Raw genomic sequence first — 19,670 nt, forward strand, 5'->3', positions numbered from 1 at the left:
TGTTAATCATAAAAATATTTTACTATTTACATGTACATGGTATAAACCTTAACAATAAGAATATGCCCATTTTAGGATGCCTTAAATGAGTATTTAGGCAGATTGGCCCATTTTATAGTGCAGTATCTCTGTTTTGGTCTTCACACCATGAAACTGTACCAGATTCACAGTATCTTTGCTAGTGCTTTGCTAAAAGGCTTAAACTTTCTATTATTTAAGAAACATTCATTCATTACAAAGAGCCAGTTTTGTTTCCGCTTTGTTTCTTATTAAATCCTACCCCCAATAGTTCAGGACACTCTGCCTGGCCTTGTGCGATTTGGTTGCATTTCCAAATAAGGCTATAATTCATTTCATCAGTTATCACACTGTCTTGCTTGTAGTCTGGATGCTGTGCGATAAATTCCCTCATCCATCGAGCAACTGTCATTAATTCTCCTGTGGGCAAGGGGAAGTCAAATTTTAGTTTATACATCTAGTTTAGCAGTACGACACCTGAAGTTCTATACAGTATATACACAATTAATGAGTAGTCCATGCTTTCATAAGAAACACATTCCTATATGTATATATGTTTTTTAAAATATGGCTAAACTGCAGATGTAATTAAACTGATGTGTCGCTGATAGTCTAAAACCCACTCGCCTGGTGTGATCTTCAAACTTTCAGATGTTGTAATGAGATAGTGCAGAGAGAAGTAGGTACTGGAACAAGTGTTACCAACAGACTGTATAATAAGAGGTCTTAAACATGTCATTTAACAGAGAAACTGGCTGAGATAAACCAATAGACATGTCTACAACAATTACATATATATATATATATATAAAAAAAATTTTGTAGTTGACCCATCCAACTCAGCTGCTAGTTTTGCTCTGTCTACCTTGACTTATTATTCTTTCTCCCTCTGGTAGCTCCCCTAGCACAAAAATAGGCAGGTTCCTGATCATACTAACTCTTCATTTGCACAGGCTGCTTCTGCTTCACTATGCAGTCCACGGGGCAGCCAGCAGGTGCCTGAGGGTCCCCAACACTTCTACACAGGGTCATCAAATGGCACACTCCACTTGCAGGAGACCTGCATCCCCCTCCAGCACTGGAGGCCAGCTGGACACCAGTGTTCAGGCTACTGAATCTTGCTCCTGAATGCAGCATATGCAAGCAAACCTCAACTAGTACAAGTTTAAGGTATGTCTGACAGCAAGACATTAAAGTGGGCTGATGGGATCCTCAAAGAGCCCAGCAAAACTTGCATTGCCAGCTACTGGCACCTCAGCTTCCTTTTAAGAGTGGAAAGAGTCAAGGGCTTCCACTACAGAAATCTTTGGTTTAAGAATATTATAAAAAGGCAAGAGGAATCAAGTCAGGGAAAGCAAGGAGGAATACACAAAAGTAAAAAGCATTGAAGACTGTTTAAAGATATCCTATCAGTGGTTTTGAACAACAGTACATGAACACAAATCAGAAAAATTGTGATAAGTACGGGAAAGAAAAGGAGAATAGAAAAGGTTATTAGAAATAAAAGCTCCCCTCAAAAACCAGAAGTCACATTTTGAAGAAATGAGGCCAGAGTTTACACTTCTATATAAGAGGGCAGAAAAAAATACCCAAGAAGCATTATTTGTTGAAGGCACTAAAAACTCACACAAAAAATTTCTCAAACCAACAAGAAGCAGGGGACCTGCAAGAAAATCAGTTGGGCTGGAAGATGAGCAGAGAGGAGCATAGAGAGACACATTTTTGGACTAAAGGCTGCTGCAGGCTGTCAGTGCAGGAGGAAATGGGAGAGCAGTCCAGCTCACACCAACACAGACACCTAGTGGTCAGGCAGCCCTATCACTCCTCATCCTTTGTGCTGGTGTAAATCTGTAACACCTTCATCGTGAAGGCAGCGTCCAACTCTCAAAGAACCTATGAGTAACGGGAAAAGGCACCACAGACTGACAAAAGGTGTGAGACAACTTCCATGTGAGTAGCAACAAGACAAAGGGGATTGCAAGTTTGGAAGGAACACGATACTTGGGAAGTTTGCAAAATCATGGATGCTGATGAGAACTGAGTAGAGAAACATTATCCTACAATGCAGGAACTAGAAGGCATATCATGAAATAACTGCGAAGAGCATCTAAACATCCAAAACTACAGGAATTACATTTTTCAAAGAGCAGGGAATGAAATTGTGGCATTTCTTATTGTATGACTTTACGTGGACCAAAAGTCTAACTGATTCAAGAAGGGTAAGACAATGATCATGGACATCACGTTTGTGAACAGTCATCAAGCACCACGATTACTGCACTGTCTTCGGCTGAGAAAATGCCTACACATTGCAGACAGCCAGGAACTAGGAGAGCACATCAGGACAAAGATCACTTGATCACAGAATCATTAAGGTTGGAAAAGACCTTTAAGATCATCAAGTCCAACCATCAACCCAACACCACCATGCCCACTAAACCATGTCCCGAAGTGCCACATCCACATGTGTTTTGAACACTTCCAGTGATGGTGACTCCACCACCTCCCCGGGCAGCCTGTTCCAATGCTTGACCACTCTCTCCGCAAAGAAATTTTTCCTACTATCTAATCTAAACCTCCCCTGGCGCAACTTGAGGCCATTTCCTCTTGTCAATGGTTAAAGCATTTCATATTCCAGAATAATTAAAGTATTCTTCCTTTCTCTGGAAGATATCCTCATTAATTTCAGAACTATTGACACAAACAGCTGCATGCAAATCCTACCATGGCCTTTCCAGCATGATAAACTTTTGTTGCTTTAATCAATATTGAAGTAATACAGATTGTTACTATAGATTTTGATTGCTGATGTAGATAGAACTGTAGAATAACTGCAGTTGGAAGGGGCCTCAGGAGATCATCTAGTTCAACCTTCTGCTCAGAGCAACATCAGCTCTAGCAGGTTACCCAGGACCACATTCAGCTGGATTTTGAACAACTCCCAGGATGGAGACCCCAGAGCATGTCTGCACAACATGTTCTAGCATTCAGCAATCTGATCTAGTCTGAATCTAGATGCTGCTATCCTAACACCACTTTCATTAATATTTGGTGGTGGCCAGCAGCTGCTGCCTCCCTAGTAAATCTGTAGTCTCAGTGAGCGGTGGCAGTCACATGCCAGCTACATGGAGACCTCGCTGTGCTGCAAGACGTAGCTGTGCTGCAAGAGAAGATGCAGCTGAAGCACAAAGGAACTATGTCAGGGCAAGGTTAAGGCCACAGCAGCTAAGGTGCCAGTGGTTAACTCTCCTGAGTGCTCTGGGTTCACCATTGGAGGAGAGAAATCTGAAAAATGGCCACTCTTTGTGGACATGTCTCGCCAGGCAGGCTGCAGTTCAGGAACATTTGATTTAAGACTGAGAGTAAACTGGAATAATCCAAAGCTCACATCTAAGAAACATCATGGCACAGTAATACAATGCCAAATGTTTTTTTATTCTGTGAATTCTGTTTCTCATGAAGCATCATTTAAAAATCATTTCAGTTAATCAGTTAAGATATAAACCCTAGACTCCATCTACCTCACTCTCACACTTTTTAGGTCTGTGTAAATACACACGCTGACTTTTGCAACGCCTGTGACTTTGCACCAGGTAGCAAAGTTGTTCTTTGGAAGGGGAACACCTGCCACACAGGGTCGAACCCAGGTCATTAGCTTTTGGAAAAAACCTCTATAAGACTTACACATTCCTTCTTTTTTCAACAGCATTTTTCTGAAGGAAAAAAAAAACAAACCATGGAATATTTTGAAAGCATTGCTATTTTGAGGGCTGATGTGCCTCAGACATTTTCTTCCTGCCAGTTTCTTTTCTCTCCCTCAGTTAAGCCAAGCATCAAATCCCTGTCTATGTTACCTGAGGGACAGAAGCCTCCTACAAACAAGCAGCCTTAGAGAAGAACGTTTACAGTGAAAACTGTAATTATTTAAAACTTGTTACCATTCTGAAGTACTGCTAAAGTACTGAATTACCAGGCAAGAGAAAGTCCCAACTTCCACCTCAGCTTTAAAAAGGTCTTCACCTAGAAGCTTCTACAGCAGTTTTCAAGAATGAAAAAGGAAGGCAACACTTCAATTTAAAACCAATTAATATATTTAATTGGGGGGAAAAAAAAAATATCTTGACTTGTGAGCCTAAAATTAACAGTCTAGCTAAATTTACAGCAAGGCAGGCATACAAGGGATTTGCACACAGAAAGGAATAAAGCTGCTGCAGACTGTGTTACTCACCCAGTTCTGAATTAAAGTTTAGCCTACATCTTTTACTCACTATACTGCTGAATTTTAAAAAGGAGCATAAAAAGTCATTATACTGCCTGTCTTCAAAAACACTGCAACATGGGGAAGACAGGGGAAAAGCCTGGTTTGCTCTACCTTGAAGAAATTTTACTGTTTTACTACTTACAGAAGGACTTTTGTATCAGGGAGCTGAAGACTAGATCCCATGCTGTAGCATACCAGAATTATGTTATGAGTTATGAATGCTCTATGCATCAATTACTCCTAATTTAAGTTCTAAAATGGATTATGAAACATTTATAATCAGAATTAGACAGGACCAGATTTAAGCCAGAGAACACATTCCAGTCCTTTGCTCCTATGATTCAACACACAACCAGCCACAGATGCCACCAGTTTTACCCAGCTGAAAACTAGGGAACAGCCCAATTACTGTCCAAGCAGAAAAATGCCAGGAAAATCAATGTCCAAAAGTGTCAAACATACCAGATGCTCTCTTTTTTATTAGCTTCAGGTAGTTTAGGATAGTACACCTTGTGTCCACATCCACTTCCATGTTTTCAAGATAGGAATTCAAAATTGGGATCAAACCAGGAAAAACTCCTTCCTGTGTAAGAGAACAGAGTCAGTATAAAACATGCTTGATTTGATTTCTGGGAGGGTGGAGTGGAGGAGAAGGTTGTGTGTTCCAGGTAGAAGAGGCTATGACCTTCCCATTGATAATTGTATCAATGCTCATTAAGGTGTACTCTTCTGCGTTGGTGCCTGTCCCGTTCTGTGCAGAGCCACATCCATCCACAACAGCGTTTCCACCTTCATGGGTGAGAAAGGGAAAGGAAGAAGCAGTTAGAAGGCAAGAGACATACTAAACATCCACAACAGTGTTAATCAGATTGCTTGTTGCGATACCTTTGCAAATATCTTTTCTGAAGTAAAACATTCCCTGCCGGACAGCATCTCTCTTCTGGGCCACCTTCATGTTTTCATCCACCTGGCAAAAGAATTATTTCAGAGATTTGTGACACTCTAGAAAATTAGGATTCTCCAAAACTCCCACATTTTGGTCTCAGCAGTTGAAACATTTACTATGTTTCTTATTATTTTGTCACACAAGGACAAGCCGTGGAGATAAGTTTTGTTTCATTCTTCAGGGGTCCCAGGCAAAACCACAAAGAGATGACATTCTTTGAAATTAGGTCTCCAGCAGAAAATGCAATGGTATTATGTCAGAACACACTATGCTAATCTTTTAAGTTTGGCTGAAGACACAGGAACAGCTGTGATTAACAGGTTGCATCCCATCTGGCAGACTTCATTGTATATTTAGATGCAATTTAAATGAGTATAGAAGAAGAAAATTGCCACTTCCCTAGCCATAGTTTGCTGCTTTTATTAACAAAATCATTGAAGTCTTCAGAAGAGTTATCACTGTATTAAAGAAACTTTCAGAAACATAATTACAGTAACTTTTTATGGGAATTCTATCTATTCCAGACTCAAACATGTTAGTTAGATAATCTTAGACTGCTAGTAAAGAAGTTCTAAATTGCAGGCTTCTCAGAAAGTCAGAAATTACAAAACTGCTCATATGCTCTGCGAACGACATAAGCATTGCTCCATCTTTCTGGACAGAAGATTTTGTCCAAGTTCTTTGGTCAATACGTTCTCAGGGAATTAAGATCACACAGCTTTCGGATATTAGCTTTACTGTACTGTCTTCAGAAGAAGGGATATGATTTGCTGAATTGTTTGACCTTTAATTAAGGGCAATGCAAAAATCTTCACTACTTATCTTTCAAAGCTTTGTTTTCAAAAGTCTGTTTTTGTTCACTTTGTATTATGAAACCTATTTACACAACAGGCTGTTTTTAAAGTTTAAAAGAACTCCAGTCCTAGCTGACAGGAGTACAACCACACTCAGTCAGACAGCAAAGATTAGGGTGAGATTAGCCCCATAAACCCATATTATTTTACCTGCAAGAGGCAGGCTTACCAACGGTTCTGCAATTCTGTATTGCATTACCTGCTGAATCGTTTGGCAAGCTAAAGCAATTTTATGTCCCCACCTCCCCCAGGTTATTTTGGCACCCAATCTCTTTTTCAATCTTTTTGTGCTTTTGAGACATTCCAAGTAACAATATAATCATGCAATGTAAATGCTTAATTGCTGCATTATTTATAGAATCTGAGCTCCATGACATCAGCAAGAGAATTCCTCTTTCTAGATATCATACCAACTGTATGGTATGATTACTGTTAAGTTAAAACTTCAGTATTTTCCTCCATTTTAATTAAAAACACTAAGAAAAGCAGCAGGATACTACTGTTGTGCTGTAGTCCATGATGACATTATTTTCTAGTATACAGCCTGTCAAAAGTCTGCTGCTGTACAAGACCTTTTTTAAAAGACTTGCTGGACTATCTATTTGAAAAGCAACTTTCTGGTCAGGTGCCTCAGGAAGATGTGCAAGGACAGTTTCACCCAAAACTGTTCAGCAGATGAGGACAAGATAAAGGAAAAAGCATATTTTGCACAGCTGGTCTAAACACAAGTCACAGTTGTGATCAGAATCAGCAGTATTTGTTTTCAGTCAAATACCATGCAACACTAAGCATGCTGAACTCCTCCCTTCCCTCTCCATCAAATACAAAACAGAGAATAAGAACATGAGACATAGGCAATAGCCATGTTAAAATCCAAATAGCTTTTAATTTTGACCTCCACAGGTTTATTTTCCCCACATGTAAAATGGTGGAAACATGCCCTTTCCCAGTCTCAAAACAGTTTTGTGACACTGGTGTTTCTCAACATTTCTGCAGTAGTCAGACACTGTTAGGCAGCACAGAAACTCCCACAGTATTTGTCTATAAGCTTAATTCCATGAGACAGCAGTAAAATATTTTTTAATATTGTAGAGTTGAAACTGATTTGAAGTACTGGTACAGATGAAAACCGACCGACAGATAAAAACTGCTGTTCTGTAAGTGCATAAATATTAGTTCCCACCTTGCAGAGGATAAAAATCAGACTTGATGCAAATACGTGGCATTTAGGTCTAATAGATGTGTTCTTTCACACCTACCTTGGACAAAGGAATGAGAAAATCCAGTTTATATGACAGAATCACTCTGGTTAACAATACCACGAACACAACATATGCAGAGTTTTCAAAGTCTGTTAACTGGACCTAGACATGAAAGGATTAGAGATTAAATTACTTTAGTGGGAACACACTCATGGAAGTAGATAAATAAATGGGAGAGTTTAAAACAGTTTGACACGAATGTTCATGTTGGTACTTGTAACCACACACTAGCTAAGATGGTGATGCATGAGCAGGGAATCATCAGCAGTGGCTTCAAATGCACAATGCATGCACACACTACAAACTCAACCCTTTAATCCAGTGCCAAAACACACTTGAGTTTCAAAAGACTATCTAATAACCCTCACCTTCAGGCTCTCTGTGTAATTACAAGTGTATAATAGCTTTTAAATTTCCACTTTAAAGAGATTAAATTCAGAGAGCTCAGAAATAGACAGCTATAAAATAAAAGCACTTGTGAAAAACAAAGCGACGACAGTGGAATTGTTCAGTACCAGGAAAAGTACTGGAGAAATAAGAGTCCCTATAACCTAAATGGGGCTTTGTTTACTGTTGCTTTAATACAAGCCTAATTCCTTTCCCCATCACCCCAAATCCATTAGCATGCTTTGCTGTGCTGCAGTGGATTCTCCTGTCAGTTACATTCCCACAGCCCATGTCTGATTAAATACTGCTGTCCACTTCACTTGCGTCTAGCAATTCAGAGGGGAGAAAACACAGCATAAGTAATAAGGGTTTGATACTGGATGGCAGAATGCCTGGTACTTTTCCACTTAAAAGGAAATGTGCTTTTGTGCATACTGACACCTTCCTTACCTCCATAGGTCTGAATTCCACTCTCCATCCGATATCTGAATTTGGAGGAGGTGGCTTAAACCTCATTGTCTGCCAGTTTGTAGACTGAATATTCTGCAAAGCACAGGAAACAATCTGTCACAATCAAGATATGCATCATTCTATAATATAATCAAAGAAAAATAAGCAGATAGCTAGAGTACTAGTATTTTCCCTGGAACAGCCCATCAAGTTAGAGAAGCGCTTCCAAACTAAGTGGCACGACTTCCTAAAAACCACAGTATAACTAGGCATCCGAGGAGCAAGTACGCTAACTTTCTTATGTTATTTTGTTTGAGGATTACGTATAAGATACTAAGGGACTGAGATTTATCTGACATATTTTTATGAGGGGCTGATGAATCCCAAACTAAAAATACCTCACATTACTATAGCTGTTATTTCAGAGAGATGTATGAAAGAGACATTTATATATAAATGTCATGCAAAACAGTTTTTAGGAAGCCATAAAAATAGACAGTTCCTCATAACTTATGAAGGGCCCGAACAATAGCTATGTATATATTTTATCAGATTTAAAGTATAAGCCACCACCTTCTCCTAAATAAATGATGAAACAAAGAAATAAGTGTGCTTATACCTACAAAGTCATATGCTAAAGAAGTAGTTGAAGTGAAAAATTCAGGAAAAAAAGAATTCTTAGCTAATATGGCCATTCTCCAATTAAGCAGTACTATAAAGAATAAGCAATTTTAGGTCTATATTTATTAAATTCCTCTAAATCAGACACAACCTCAAAATGGTCGGATTCATTTGCATCATCTAGATGTATTTTCTCCTCAAACAAAGTCAATGGGTCTCGAATGAACAAGTGTGCAATATGCTGTGCCAAAAGGTGGTCAATACCTACAAAATGAAAATTCAAACAAACAATTCAGACATAGCAAAGCAGGCTCTAGGAAACGATTTGTTTTAAAAGACCGAAAACATCCAACTCTGCAATGCTACCTCAACCCACCACATCCTGTTCAAGTTTAAATGATGACTTTGGGAAGGAAGGAAATGATTAAAGAGTGGGGGGGGGGGGAAAGAACAGGTTCTTGTTTGGAAATGGCAGCTGCGTATTGGTGTGGCTGCCATTCTTCCTGTTTTCTGATGCACTTCTGTGCCATGTTTCCTAAAGCAGTTCTGCTCTCTCCACAAAGATAAAACATTAATGCGTCAAACGCTGAGCTTCTCAAGCTGGAATTGGGGACAGTTTCCACCACGAATACTTTTTAAAAAACTCTGAAGACCACGCTACACAGACACTTCCTGAGAAGGAGTCACTCTGAGGGATGCACAATGTTTGAAACAAACAAGAACGAAATGTAAAATATCCCCACACACTGCAAGCATAATTCTTAACCTGCTCATAATGAAGCAAACACTTACCTTCCTTTATTAGCTGCTCGTAGATATCTTTGTCTATTGTCAAATCAATGTCATTGTATTTCTCACCACATTCAGATAGATAACTGTCTATGGAATCATATCTGGATTTACTGATTCTATAATGGTTGTTCTTCAGTGGCTATATAATTTAAGAATACAATATTTTAACAGCTTGTTAACAATGTTACCTAAGTTTTGCTCACTAATGACACTTATGTGAGAATTATTATCCTGTTTAAAAAACCCTACAACCTCAAATAAAATTATTCAAAGCACGAGTCTTAAACAGGCTTAATAGAAAGTGATCCTGGAATTATGACTATTTTGCACATGTATGTATCTGAGCAAAAAACCAGTAATCACACATTGACTAGAATTCTCTAAAAGTGGAAACATTTTCCTGATGCAATTTACTTTACCCCAAGTACCTGGAAAGCGTTATCGTATTGCAACACATACCAATACAGTTTCACTATGTGCACACTGTCAGACATGCTCTTAAAATAGGTAGTCAAGAAATATTTCAAGTAGATTTTTTAGATTTTTTTTATTTTCTAGAAATTTTTAAGTGCCTTGAAGGCCAATTCCTTCTTACAGAAAACTCCTTAAGTTCAAGTTCTGCCAACTGTCTCTTTTCACACAGTTCTAGTTTATACTACAGGATTACTCAGCAGAACCTGCTATTTAATCCAAAGCAATTTTTGCTTTTTGGGCTCAAGCACGGACTGGAAAATTTCATCACACAGGGACCTTTTCAGCAAGCTGTGGAGGAGCGAGTGGACTGGGATTCCACGCTTAACTAAAAATATGTATTTGCTAACATAAACTGTACAACCAAGGTGAATGTTTACACCATCTCTCCTATATCTACTACAAAGACTGCCATGTTCCCTCATCAAGGATTCTGATGACCGCAACCAGAATTTGACACTAAAGGAGTTTTAACTTTTTTTGCCTGAAAACCCCCCACATCTCTACTACCTAACATTACTTACCTCTAGCCCCCTCTCTTCTCGTGTTCGATCATCTACAGATGCAGAGATTACTCCCCAGCGACAGTCAATATCAGACACGTAGCCTCTGTAGAATGGAGACGCAGCACTCAACGCCATCTAAAATAAAACAGCCTGATATGAAAACAAAGGACAAGCCAAGGAACCAAAAGCAAAATACAGCCCCACTGGAAAGGGAAACTTGCTGGTCCAGAAGTAACTGAAGTATATACTTCAGTTTAACATACAGTGAAAGCCCATACAACCAGAAATCTCTTCACCGCTATCTCCAGAAAATGCCTAGATGAAGGGTTAGTATTATTGAAGTGGCATCTGACGCCCTCCAAATTTATTACCTCTACAGATCAGCATATAAGGGACACACAAGATTATATACACAGAAGCAATTTTGTGACAAATCAGCAAGTATTCTCCTTGCATACTTCCAAACTCCAAAAGTTCACCTGGCAATCATTTTATTTTGCTTATTTTTGTCTGGCAAAAGACCTTAGCAACACAGCTGGAACATACCTCACTTGGAGCAGGATCTGCTCATCACCTAGACCAGACCAATATTTTATTTTTCTAACGCCTCTTATAAACACCTGTTTATAACCACACGCTTGCAAAAGGGACAGATTTAAACAACTTAAGCTGAAACCCTCTGTAACACCAGACCAGAGTTGAAAAATCAAAAATTGTTTTAAGGAGTGAGCGTGTCTTGTTTTTGTGAAAAAGTACCCCAAACGTATTTCTAGAACTCTTCAACAAGAGTCTCATGCCTGTGGGAAGAAGGGCAGAGGAGAAACAGGTATCATCTGCTTTGTGGTGTCTTTTGGACATTAAATAAATAACACCGCTCGTGTGACAACCTACTAAGAGACTGACACTTCTTCCCAGAGTACCAAATTTGTGAGCAGCATTCAGGTTTGTTTTTTTGATGTAGATTTTATTTTTTTACATGTACTGTCTTTCACACAGTGAAGAGCTGGTGTGATAGAAGCCCATTACTTACCACAATGGGACAGATCGTGGCTAGCTGATCATAGAGATACCTTGCTTCAGAAATGCTGCAAGCCTGGAATGTTACCTGTTGGAAGAAGTACAACTGCTATCACACTTTCTATAATCACACCGCAAGCACAGACTTCCTAGAATTAGAATCAATGATATCATAAACACATTTAAATACCAAGAATTTTAAGGAGTCTTTTGTTTGGTTGGTTTTGGGTGGGGTTTTTTGTGTAGGTTACCCTCCCAACCCCGTTGGACAAACTTGCCCCATCTATCAGCAGCACTTCTATCACGAGTTTTTTTCCATACCATTTCCATGTTCATTGACAGATTTCAGACCACAGTGCTTCAGCTGTGGGGCTAGATATACAAACGCTTGCCAGAACTAAAGAAAACTGCTTTAACGTCTACAATACACATGGGTCAGTAAGGTACCTTTCAAGAAATAAGCCAGGGATCTGCTTACTTAGAACAACAGTCAGAAACCATCATAAATTTAACATTTGTTTCATGTAACAGCTAATTCTATTTCAAAGATAATTTCAAGATGCCTTTGATCCTGCAAAACTGCAAAATATAAGTATCATCATATCTACTGTAACTTATTTTAAAAAGAAATGTCCAGTTTTGCCTGTATTAGAGGCCAGGACACAGCACAAGATGGAAAAGAAATGTTACTTGCAGAAGGCAATAACAATGCGGAAGCCCTACCACATGTAGGCCACTGGAAAATATAACTTCTTCGTAACTTTTGGTGAAATTTGCTCAGAGCAGCATCAGACACGAGCCACATTTCCAGTAGTAGACCTTACCCTCCAGACTTCCCAAACCAACACTTTATGCATTTTAAAAATGCAGAGTGTGATCGAACACCTCAAAACTGTTAAAAGACACTAAACAGATTAAAAGCCTCTCTCTCCTTCGCAGTTTACATATTCATAGATCAGAGAATAACTTAGATGGGAGTGTACCCCGGTATCATAACATTGTGCAACAGGCTTCAGCTCTAAATCACCATCATGGCTTGTCCCGAAGAACACCAGCCGGAAACAGGTTTTCCTCTTCTACAGATTCCAATTACAGTCCCACAAAACACACACGTTATTCTCAGTCTATCATTGAAGAGCAACCGAACTCCAAGTAAGCTAAAAAAAAAACCCAACCAGTCAACCAACAAAACCCAAAAAGCCCCCCAAAACTCCTGAGTTCACTGGTGGGCTCAGTGGACGATTTTTTTGTGTGGGTTTTTTTTTTGTTTTTTTTTTTTTTTTGAGGAGGGGGGTGAGGGATGGGAGGAATATGGCATTTGTTTGTGTTTGTTTTGCAGCCAACATTCATTAAAACATCCCAAGTTAGAAAAAGGGTGTATGGTAGAGAAAGTATTTCTTCTGTGTCTATCCTTCAAGCAGCTATCAGAAAAAGAAAAAAACCTCGCACTTTGAAAAGACAAGACTATTTCATTCTCTTTGCGGAGAAGTATGATTTCTCATCACTAGTTTTGGACTTCCAGCACTAGAGAGCCTGCCTTGGGGCAGTGGGGACAGGACACCTGCCCTCTTTCCCCTGACAGAGCAATATCCACCTCCCCTTCCCTTTTACATTTATTCCCAATCACATTAAATCTGGGATTCCATCCAGTTTCTAGCCAAATATCCCATTACAGAGGAAAAGGGCACGGCAGTCTTCTCCAGAGGAAGGCTGCAAGCACCGCAAGGACTGCAGAAAGCAGCAGGCACGAGCACAAGGCTCAACAGGCATAGGGATGTGAAGCCTCAAAAGGGGCAGGAGTGCAATGGCTTGTTTGCCTTGCCGTTCGCACTCCACTGTCATCGAGGGCTGTCCCAGCCAAGGTCATCAGGATGTTATTTTTAACCTTGGAAATAGATCAAAACAAGTTGTAGCTTGGTGCATAGCAAAAAAACCCAAAAGGAAGTCTGCATACTGCAAACTACCTTACAGAAAACAGGTGAGGAGTATGTCTTTTCTTCTAGTCGGTCATCGAGAATGGTCAGCTGATGCACAAGCAGCCGCTTACAGCACCTACCAGCATCGTCTTCATTTTCCCTTTGATGATAACAAGACGACCAAATTTGACCACTGATTACAAGAATGGGGAATAGTAAAATGGTATTCCGTAAAAAGGAATTTAACGTATTATTAAATAAGTTCATACAATGACTGAACAGTAAAGCTGTATTTCTCTTATTGGTCTTAAATATAGACCATACCAAACTTAACACCTTGTAAAAACACGCAGTATTGTATACATTTTACTACTTCATCAGATCCTCCCTAGTTTACCCCTAGTGACAAGAAATCATACTTAGCTGCTTCAGCTTTTGTAGTTTCTCAATCTCAAGGGGAAGTGCTCTGAAGGGGGGGTTATTTCTGCTAGTGCTGTGAAACAAGAGGAGCTTGGAGAATTTCCTTTAATCCCCTGGAAACTCAACACTAGCCTCTTCCTAGCTCTGCTTCCAAGACAGTGCTGGCAACAGGCAGATTTATCAACAGTCAAATACATTGCTACTATCTACACCATCAGCCCATTGCATCAGGTTACTATGCTAGAGAAACATTTAAAGCAAACAGATACTGAAAGGATTAAAGCACTCCCAAGATACAGCATCTGGATTTAAACGGAAGATACTGTTAAGATAGTAGGAACTCAGGCAAATGAATGAAAACAACAAAGAGTGAGCATGCATTAATGGGAGAAAACAGAACCAAAACCCTCTCCCAGCACGTAGTAACAGAAGACAGCTACCCATGCGGATTTGGTAGGTTCACGGTACAAGCAGTGAGAAGACGACTTCTTAGCAGATAGCTAAAAATATTTAAGAATGAGAAATTTTATATAGGAGTTCATGCTGTTTGTAAATAAAATAAAATTACACAGAAGGAGAAAGCTACTTATTTTTAAAGATATTCCAATGACTTCTTGTCAGTCCTTGATTTTGCTGTTCTAAGAATGAGGAAGAGGGAAAACACCAAAATGAATAACCAAAAAACCCCACACATTCCTAAAAGACAGCTCAGTTTCCATTCCCACAGTGTCCTTGGGTCATGGCTGAAAGAAGATCACAGTGGAAGATTATCTTTCACACTTGAAAAGTGCTGGAGTTCGAGGAGAAGGGGGCTTGATCAAATGGGGTTTGGCCAGTTCAAGAAACCCTTTTAGCAAGGCATCCAATTATATTTGAATATTAGCAGCAAATAAACATAATGCAAGCAAACAAAACTGGATTTTAAGACTACCCTCCAAGTATAAGATTAATTGTTTATTTCCCCTTTTGCCACTCTGAAAATGCATCAGTTGAACTAAGCTAGAGAAATTAGACACAAGGCAAGTCTTAAAAAGGGAAGCATTTAGGGAAAACAACATTCAGTAACATCTTGAAAACAAACGCGTTTTACCTGAAGACAACAGTTTCCCATTCCAAACCCCATAGCATCCATGTATATATAGTCTGGCTTAGCTGCCTTTGCTGCTTCTCCATCATCATTAGGAAACTTTTCAATAAATGGCGATGGCGTGTTCTTATCTTTAAATACTGTGTGGAAAATGCAGGTATTCAGTAATGCAGAGCATTAGATTGAACAATTATTTTTAAAAAGAAAAAAGACAGATTGAATTTACTCACTTGGTACATTTATCACAACCTTCTCTCCTCTTCGGTGCCGAATGTTTCTGGTCAGTGTACTACAACAAAAAAAGTTTGCTGAAATATCTGAAAGTTTCTCTTTATGCAAATGTTTTTGCAGTTAGATCCTCAGCAATTCTCAGGGTTTCAGAATGTCAACTTTCTATTTATTTTGAGCATTTTCCTTCAGGACATCTTCTCCTTGTTTAAGACAGACTATCACAGATACAACACTGAAATTTTCTTCAGTAAAGTCAGTCTTATTTTGATAGACTTTACAGGACTATGCTGATAGAGTAGTCAGAAGTAAAAGGCTACTGACCTGCAGAACACAGGGGCTATGTATACAGCTATGCTTAGTTTTTTAGATAGAATGTTTTTCACACTCTGAAGTCTCACACTATAATGAAAACCCCTCTTAGACTAATACAAGTAGTTTGCCACCACACTCCATTTCAGAGTAACTAGGCCAAGTTACTGACTACACTGAGATGTTGCTGTGACATATCTGAGCAAGAGCTGGATTAACTGTGATGGAAGCAGTTAGCCATGGGATTTCAAACTGGAAACAATTTTGCAGTCGCACAGTCAACACCTTTTGCCCCATAATGGTGTGAACTACTATATAAAATTACTTGAACTTAACAGTTTGTTTTCTTAACCCACTTTGACAGAAAATACATGTCATCACAACCATCTCTGTCCAAGTCCTTGGGATATCTGCAGCAACTAGCCACATAGCACACTATTCCAGTAACATAAAGAAGCTGCAGGCATGCCTATGATATTCAGGCAGAGAAAAACATTCAGCTTCTCATTCACACTCACCAAATACTCTTACCTAAACCTAGGATGTTTATTGATGGCTTCATCTGGAAAAAAGAGGGATTTTGAAGCTCCTCGTTCTACTGGTGTTGGTTTATATTCTGGCAGCGTAAACCCAGGACACCCTAACCTATGCAACACAACAATGAGAACCAAGCTGTAATAAAACAGACTGTGATTTTAAAACAGTCAGATGATCAGAGATTAGGATTCTAATAGACAAAGGAATAAAAGAAATTTTTTAAAAACTTGCATCTACCATAAGTATTTCTGAAGCTTTTCAAGACTGAAAGAGGTCTTACAACAGTTGCTGTTAAAAGGTGCTCACCAACAACCAGCTTCTGTGGTAGTTAAAACAGACCCTTTTTTTTTTTTAAAAAAAAGCCACTACTTTATCATTAGACAGTAAACATGGACCTTTTCAGTATCTGAAGCAGGAAACTTCACAGTATTATGCAGAGCACACACACATTTTAGTGTTAGCAATACTGACATACAGCCGCATTCTGTGTCTTGAACAGCTTCTTTAGAGGGTACAGGTTAACACTGACTGCTGAAGTAATTTATTCAGCTCTGCTTCCAACAATCTACCCCTGTTAAAAAGATGTACCTAACCAAGTCTGTAAGAACTAGAGGTAGTTTCAAGTGATACACACATCCAAAGCCTCACAGCAGTTTGGTATTTCAGACATCTGAAAAACCCCATAAATAAGAGAAATGTAATAAGCAAAGAAAAATTACAGCTGTTAGGTGTAAAATGTTGAAAGATATGCAAGTACATCAGAATACAACTCTCCCCTTTGGAACCTCCATTGTAAGTTTAAGAGTCATCTGAAACAAAAGTAGGTTTTGAGTACAGCTGAGACAAAGGAGCATTGGAGGATTTGGAGGTAAAGTTGCAGAAGATTAATTTCTCCATGCTGCACAGTATGAAGGACAAAGATTGTACTATCTCGAGAGGTTCTAGTATTTGGATGTACAAAAAGGGCTAGCTGATACAACTACAAGCAAGCTACTCAAAATAGCAGGAAACACATTTTTGGAAACATTTATGCTCAGCATGCAATTCACTATTAGTTTCTTCTTCCTTGTTTAAGCATACAAGTTGTCCTACAACATGTATAAGTGATGAAGTTGGGTTTACAAGTGCAACACTGCAAACTGTATCACTCCAGTCCTCAGACTGGGTCTGAAATGTTTGTATATAAAATTTATTAAATGACATAATCTCTTTGTAAGGTTGCAGGGCAAAAAAATCCCCAATCCTGTAACACACTGAGAACCACTGGACTTTAAATAAGCTCTTACTACTTTAAAGATATCTAGTATCGCTCCCACAAAGAGAAAGCATATCTTGTCAACAGAATGTTTTTATAATAGCATTCACAGGGCATAATGCAGGTATTTTGGTACCTGAACTTCACTGCTACGTCACATTTTGTACCATTCCTGCTCTCAGCAAGAATGTAGGGCCATTGCATTCTGCACAATACAGGAAACCAGCCAGTAAGGCCAGCTGCTTCTCTTCTACAGCAATCTTTTTACTATTTTAAGCGTAACTATCTTCCTTCATTTGACTGACCAGGCTAGTTAGAATGAGTGTAATAAAACCCTGCCTAGAACTATGTTTGAGAGGAAGGTCACAAAGTACAGTTTCTCCTAGGTAATGAAGTACATCTTGGATTTAATTTCTTCAAGAGTCTTTTTACTCCAACAAAAAAGAGGAAATCTACCCTTTGTAAGGGTGTTTTGAACCCAGGAGCAGTGCTCTCCTTTCTAGATTCAGTAAGTATCATATGTATCATAGATACATATGATAAGTGACATAGAAGTTTTAAGTCTTCATTTTGTAAGGATATTCACATTCCTGTTCTACTGTGTGCTCCAAGACACCAAAAGAAGTTTGCATATGCTTTAGTGAAAAAGTGTCAAAAAAATAGATCAGGTTAGCCATGCTTTACAAATCTGCTATTTATAAAGATCAAGGGTTGCAAAATAGGTAAAGAGAAACCTTTTATATACGATTTGCTATATCAATTCAAGATGGAAGACTACTCTATATACAAAACTTTATGTTACGAATACTTGGGTATTCTCTCCTAATAGAAAATCATCACAGATTAGAAGTTATCTAGAAGTATAAAATATGCTTATTTGTTTGCCTCACAGCAATAAAAATTCTAGGAAACATGACCAGAACGTTAAGTCAAAGTACGTTAATTGAATCATATTTTGCTTGGTTTCATTGTACAGTTTAGCTATATGCAATAAGGAGAATAGGAAACATGGCATTACACTTCAACAACTACCTCACCTTGGAAATGACGTCACAGTGCAAACCGCCTCATTTTCTTTAAGCACAGAAGCAGCCTCTTGCCGTCTTTTCCTCATGTTGTCCTGCACAGTGTTGAATTCAGACATGGTTCCCCCATATGGCTGCCCAGGCGTCCCTTCAATCATATAGCTTCCATATTCTGGTCGCCAGAGTGTTGGGTGGCTGTAATAAAAGCATAGCCTCGTTTCAATATTTCTGCAACTTCAGACAAGATGGATTATTTGCAAGAATTTCAGATACAAATGCAACTTGCAAGAAAAATCTCCTAAATTTGATTATTCAATAGAGTAACACAATGTACCTTCTGATGTACCTCGCTGCCAGGAGGTGGTGAAAAGAAATTAAGGCACAGCTTGGCAATAGGAAGTGTCGCTGTATAGTGCAGTAAGTAGGATTTGCTATGTCAAACTGCAATCAGCTTTAGTATCTGTCTCAAGCTTTGTTTCTTGGGGTTTTAACTGAAATTGGAATATACAGAACATTCAACTGCTTCCACAGTACAAGGCAAGGCAAAAGTTATGCTCGATACATGTACCTTCCTAATTCTGCCAAAAATGGGAGTGCTCCTAGAGACAACAGGCTTCCCTATACAGCCCCCACTGGCTCCTGTAGTCAGGGGTACAGGGGCAAGCGCACACACACATGCTTTACGGGGCAGGGATCATCTAGTAGGCGATTACTGGGTACACACAGACACAAAGCCAGAGCAAGACAAAACAAATACTCAAACTGCAACTTCTGTGGGCTCACCATTACATGCTTCTTTTTTTCCAAGGCCTTAGCACAAAAGGTGCACGGTCTGCCTGTAAGTGTGCTCAAAATCTTTCACTTCCTGCACCTCAGATTTATCATATCAGAAAATATCATATCTGTGGCTTACAGTTTACTGAGAGCAGACTTGAAAGTTAAGCCAGGTCTACAAAATTCTCTACAGTATCATAATGGGAGGAAAAAACCCCAACAAAACAGGAAACAGCTACTCACTTGGGGTTTACCTTCTCCCCCTTGTCTTGCAGTGTTTGAAGAACTTCTTCACCGCAGAGCACCAAGCGCACTTTCTTATTCTCATGGTCAAATTTTACTAACATATATTCCACCTTGTAAATAACAAAAACAAAATAAACAATTAAATGGTGAGATTTTGCTCATACACAAACACATTGGCACATAATATTAAGCATCAAGTATGTGGGGGAGGGAAAGAATGTCAGACTGAACTTTATCTCCACAGAAGCTTAAAAACTATCACTAACTATGAATGTGGCAAACAAT

The 19,670-nt window shown here is 39.0% G+C and overlaps 1 protein-coding gene across 1 annotated transcript in view; it reads right to left on the reverse strand.

The window, feature by feature from the left end:
- Positions 1-232: 232 nt before the first annotated feature.
- The window catches only part of GCLC (glutamate-cysteine ligase catalytic subunit), a gene marked incomplete at both ends in the record, with an annotated part of 33,742 nt that continues 14,304 nt past the window's right edge, over positions 233-19,670 (reverse strand). The window contains 15 exons of the mRNA XM_081997451.1: positions 233-438; positions 4,742-4,862; positions 4,965-5,068; positions 5,165-5,246; positions 7,339-7,443; positions 8,179-8,271; positions 8,951-9,063; positions 9,592-9,730; positions 10,587-10,703; positions 11,599-11,673; positions 15,012-15,148; positions 15,239-15,297; positions 16,080-16,193; positions 18,378-18,560; positions 19,383-19,495. Coding sequence (XP_081853577.1) covers positions 233-438; positions 4,742-4,862; positions 4,965-5,068; positions 5,165-5,246; positions 7,339-7,443; positions 8,179-8,271; positions 8,951-9,063; positions 9,592-9,730; positions 10,587-10,703; positions 11,599-11,673; positions 15,012-15,148; positions 15,239-15,297; positions 16,080-16,193; positions 18,378-18,560; positions 19,383-19,495 — 1,761 coding nt within the window. The remainder of the gene's footprint in view (positions 439-4,741; positions 4,863-4,964; positions 5,069-5,164; positions 5,247-7,338; positions 7,444-8,178; positions 8,272-8,950; positions 9,064-9,591; positions 9,731-10,586; positions 10,704-11,598; positions 11,674-15,011; positions 15,149-15,238; positions 15,298-16,079; positions 16,194-18,377; positions 18,561-19,382; positions 19,496-19,670) is intronic.

Source organism: Phaethon aethereus (genome assembly GCF_964289735.1).
Source record: "Phaethon aethereus genome assembly, chromosome: 3".
Taxonomy (NCBI): Eukaryota; Metazoa; Chordata; class Aves; order Phaethontiformes; family Phaethontidae; genus Phaethon; species Phaethon aethereus.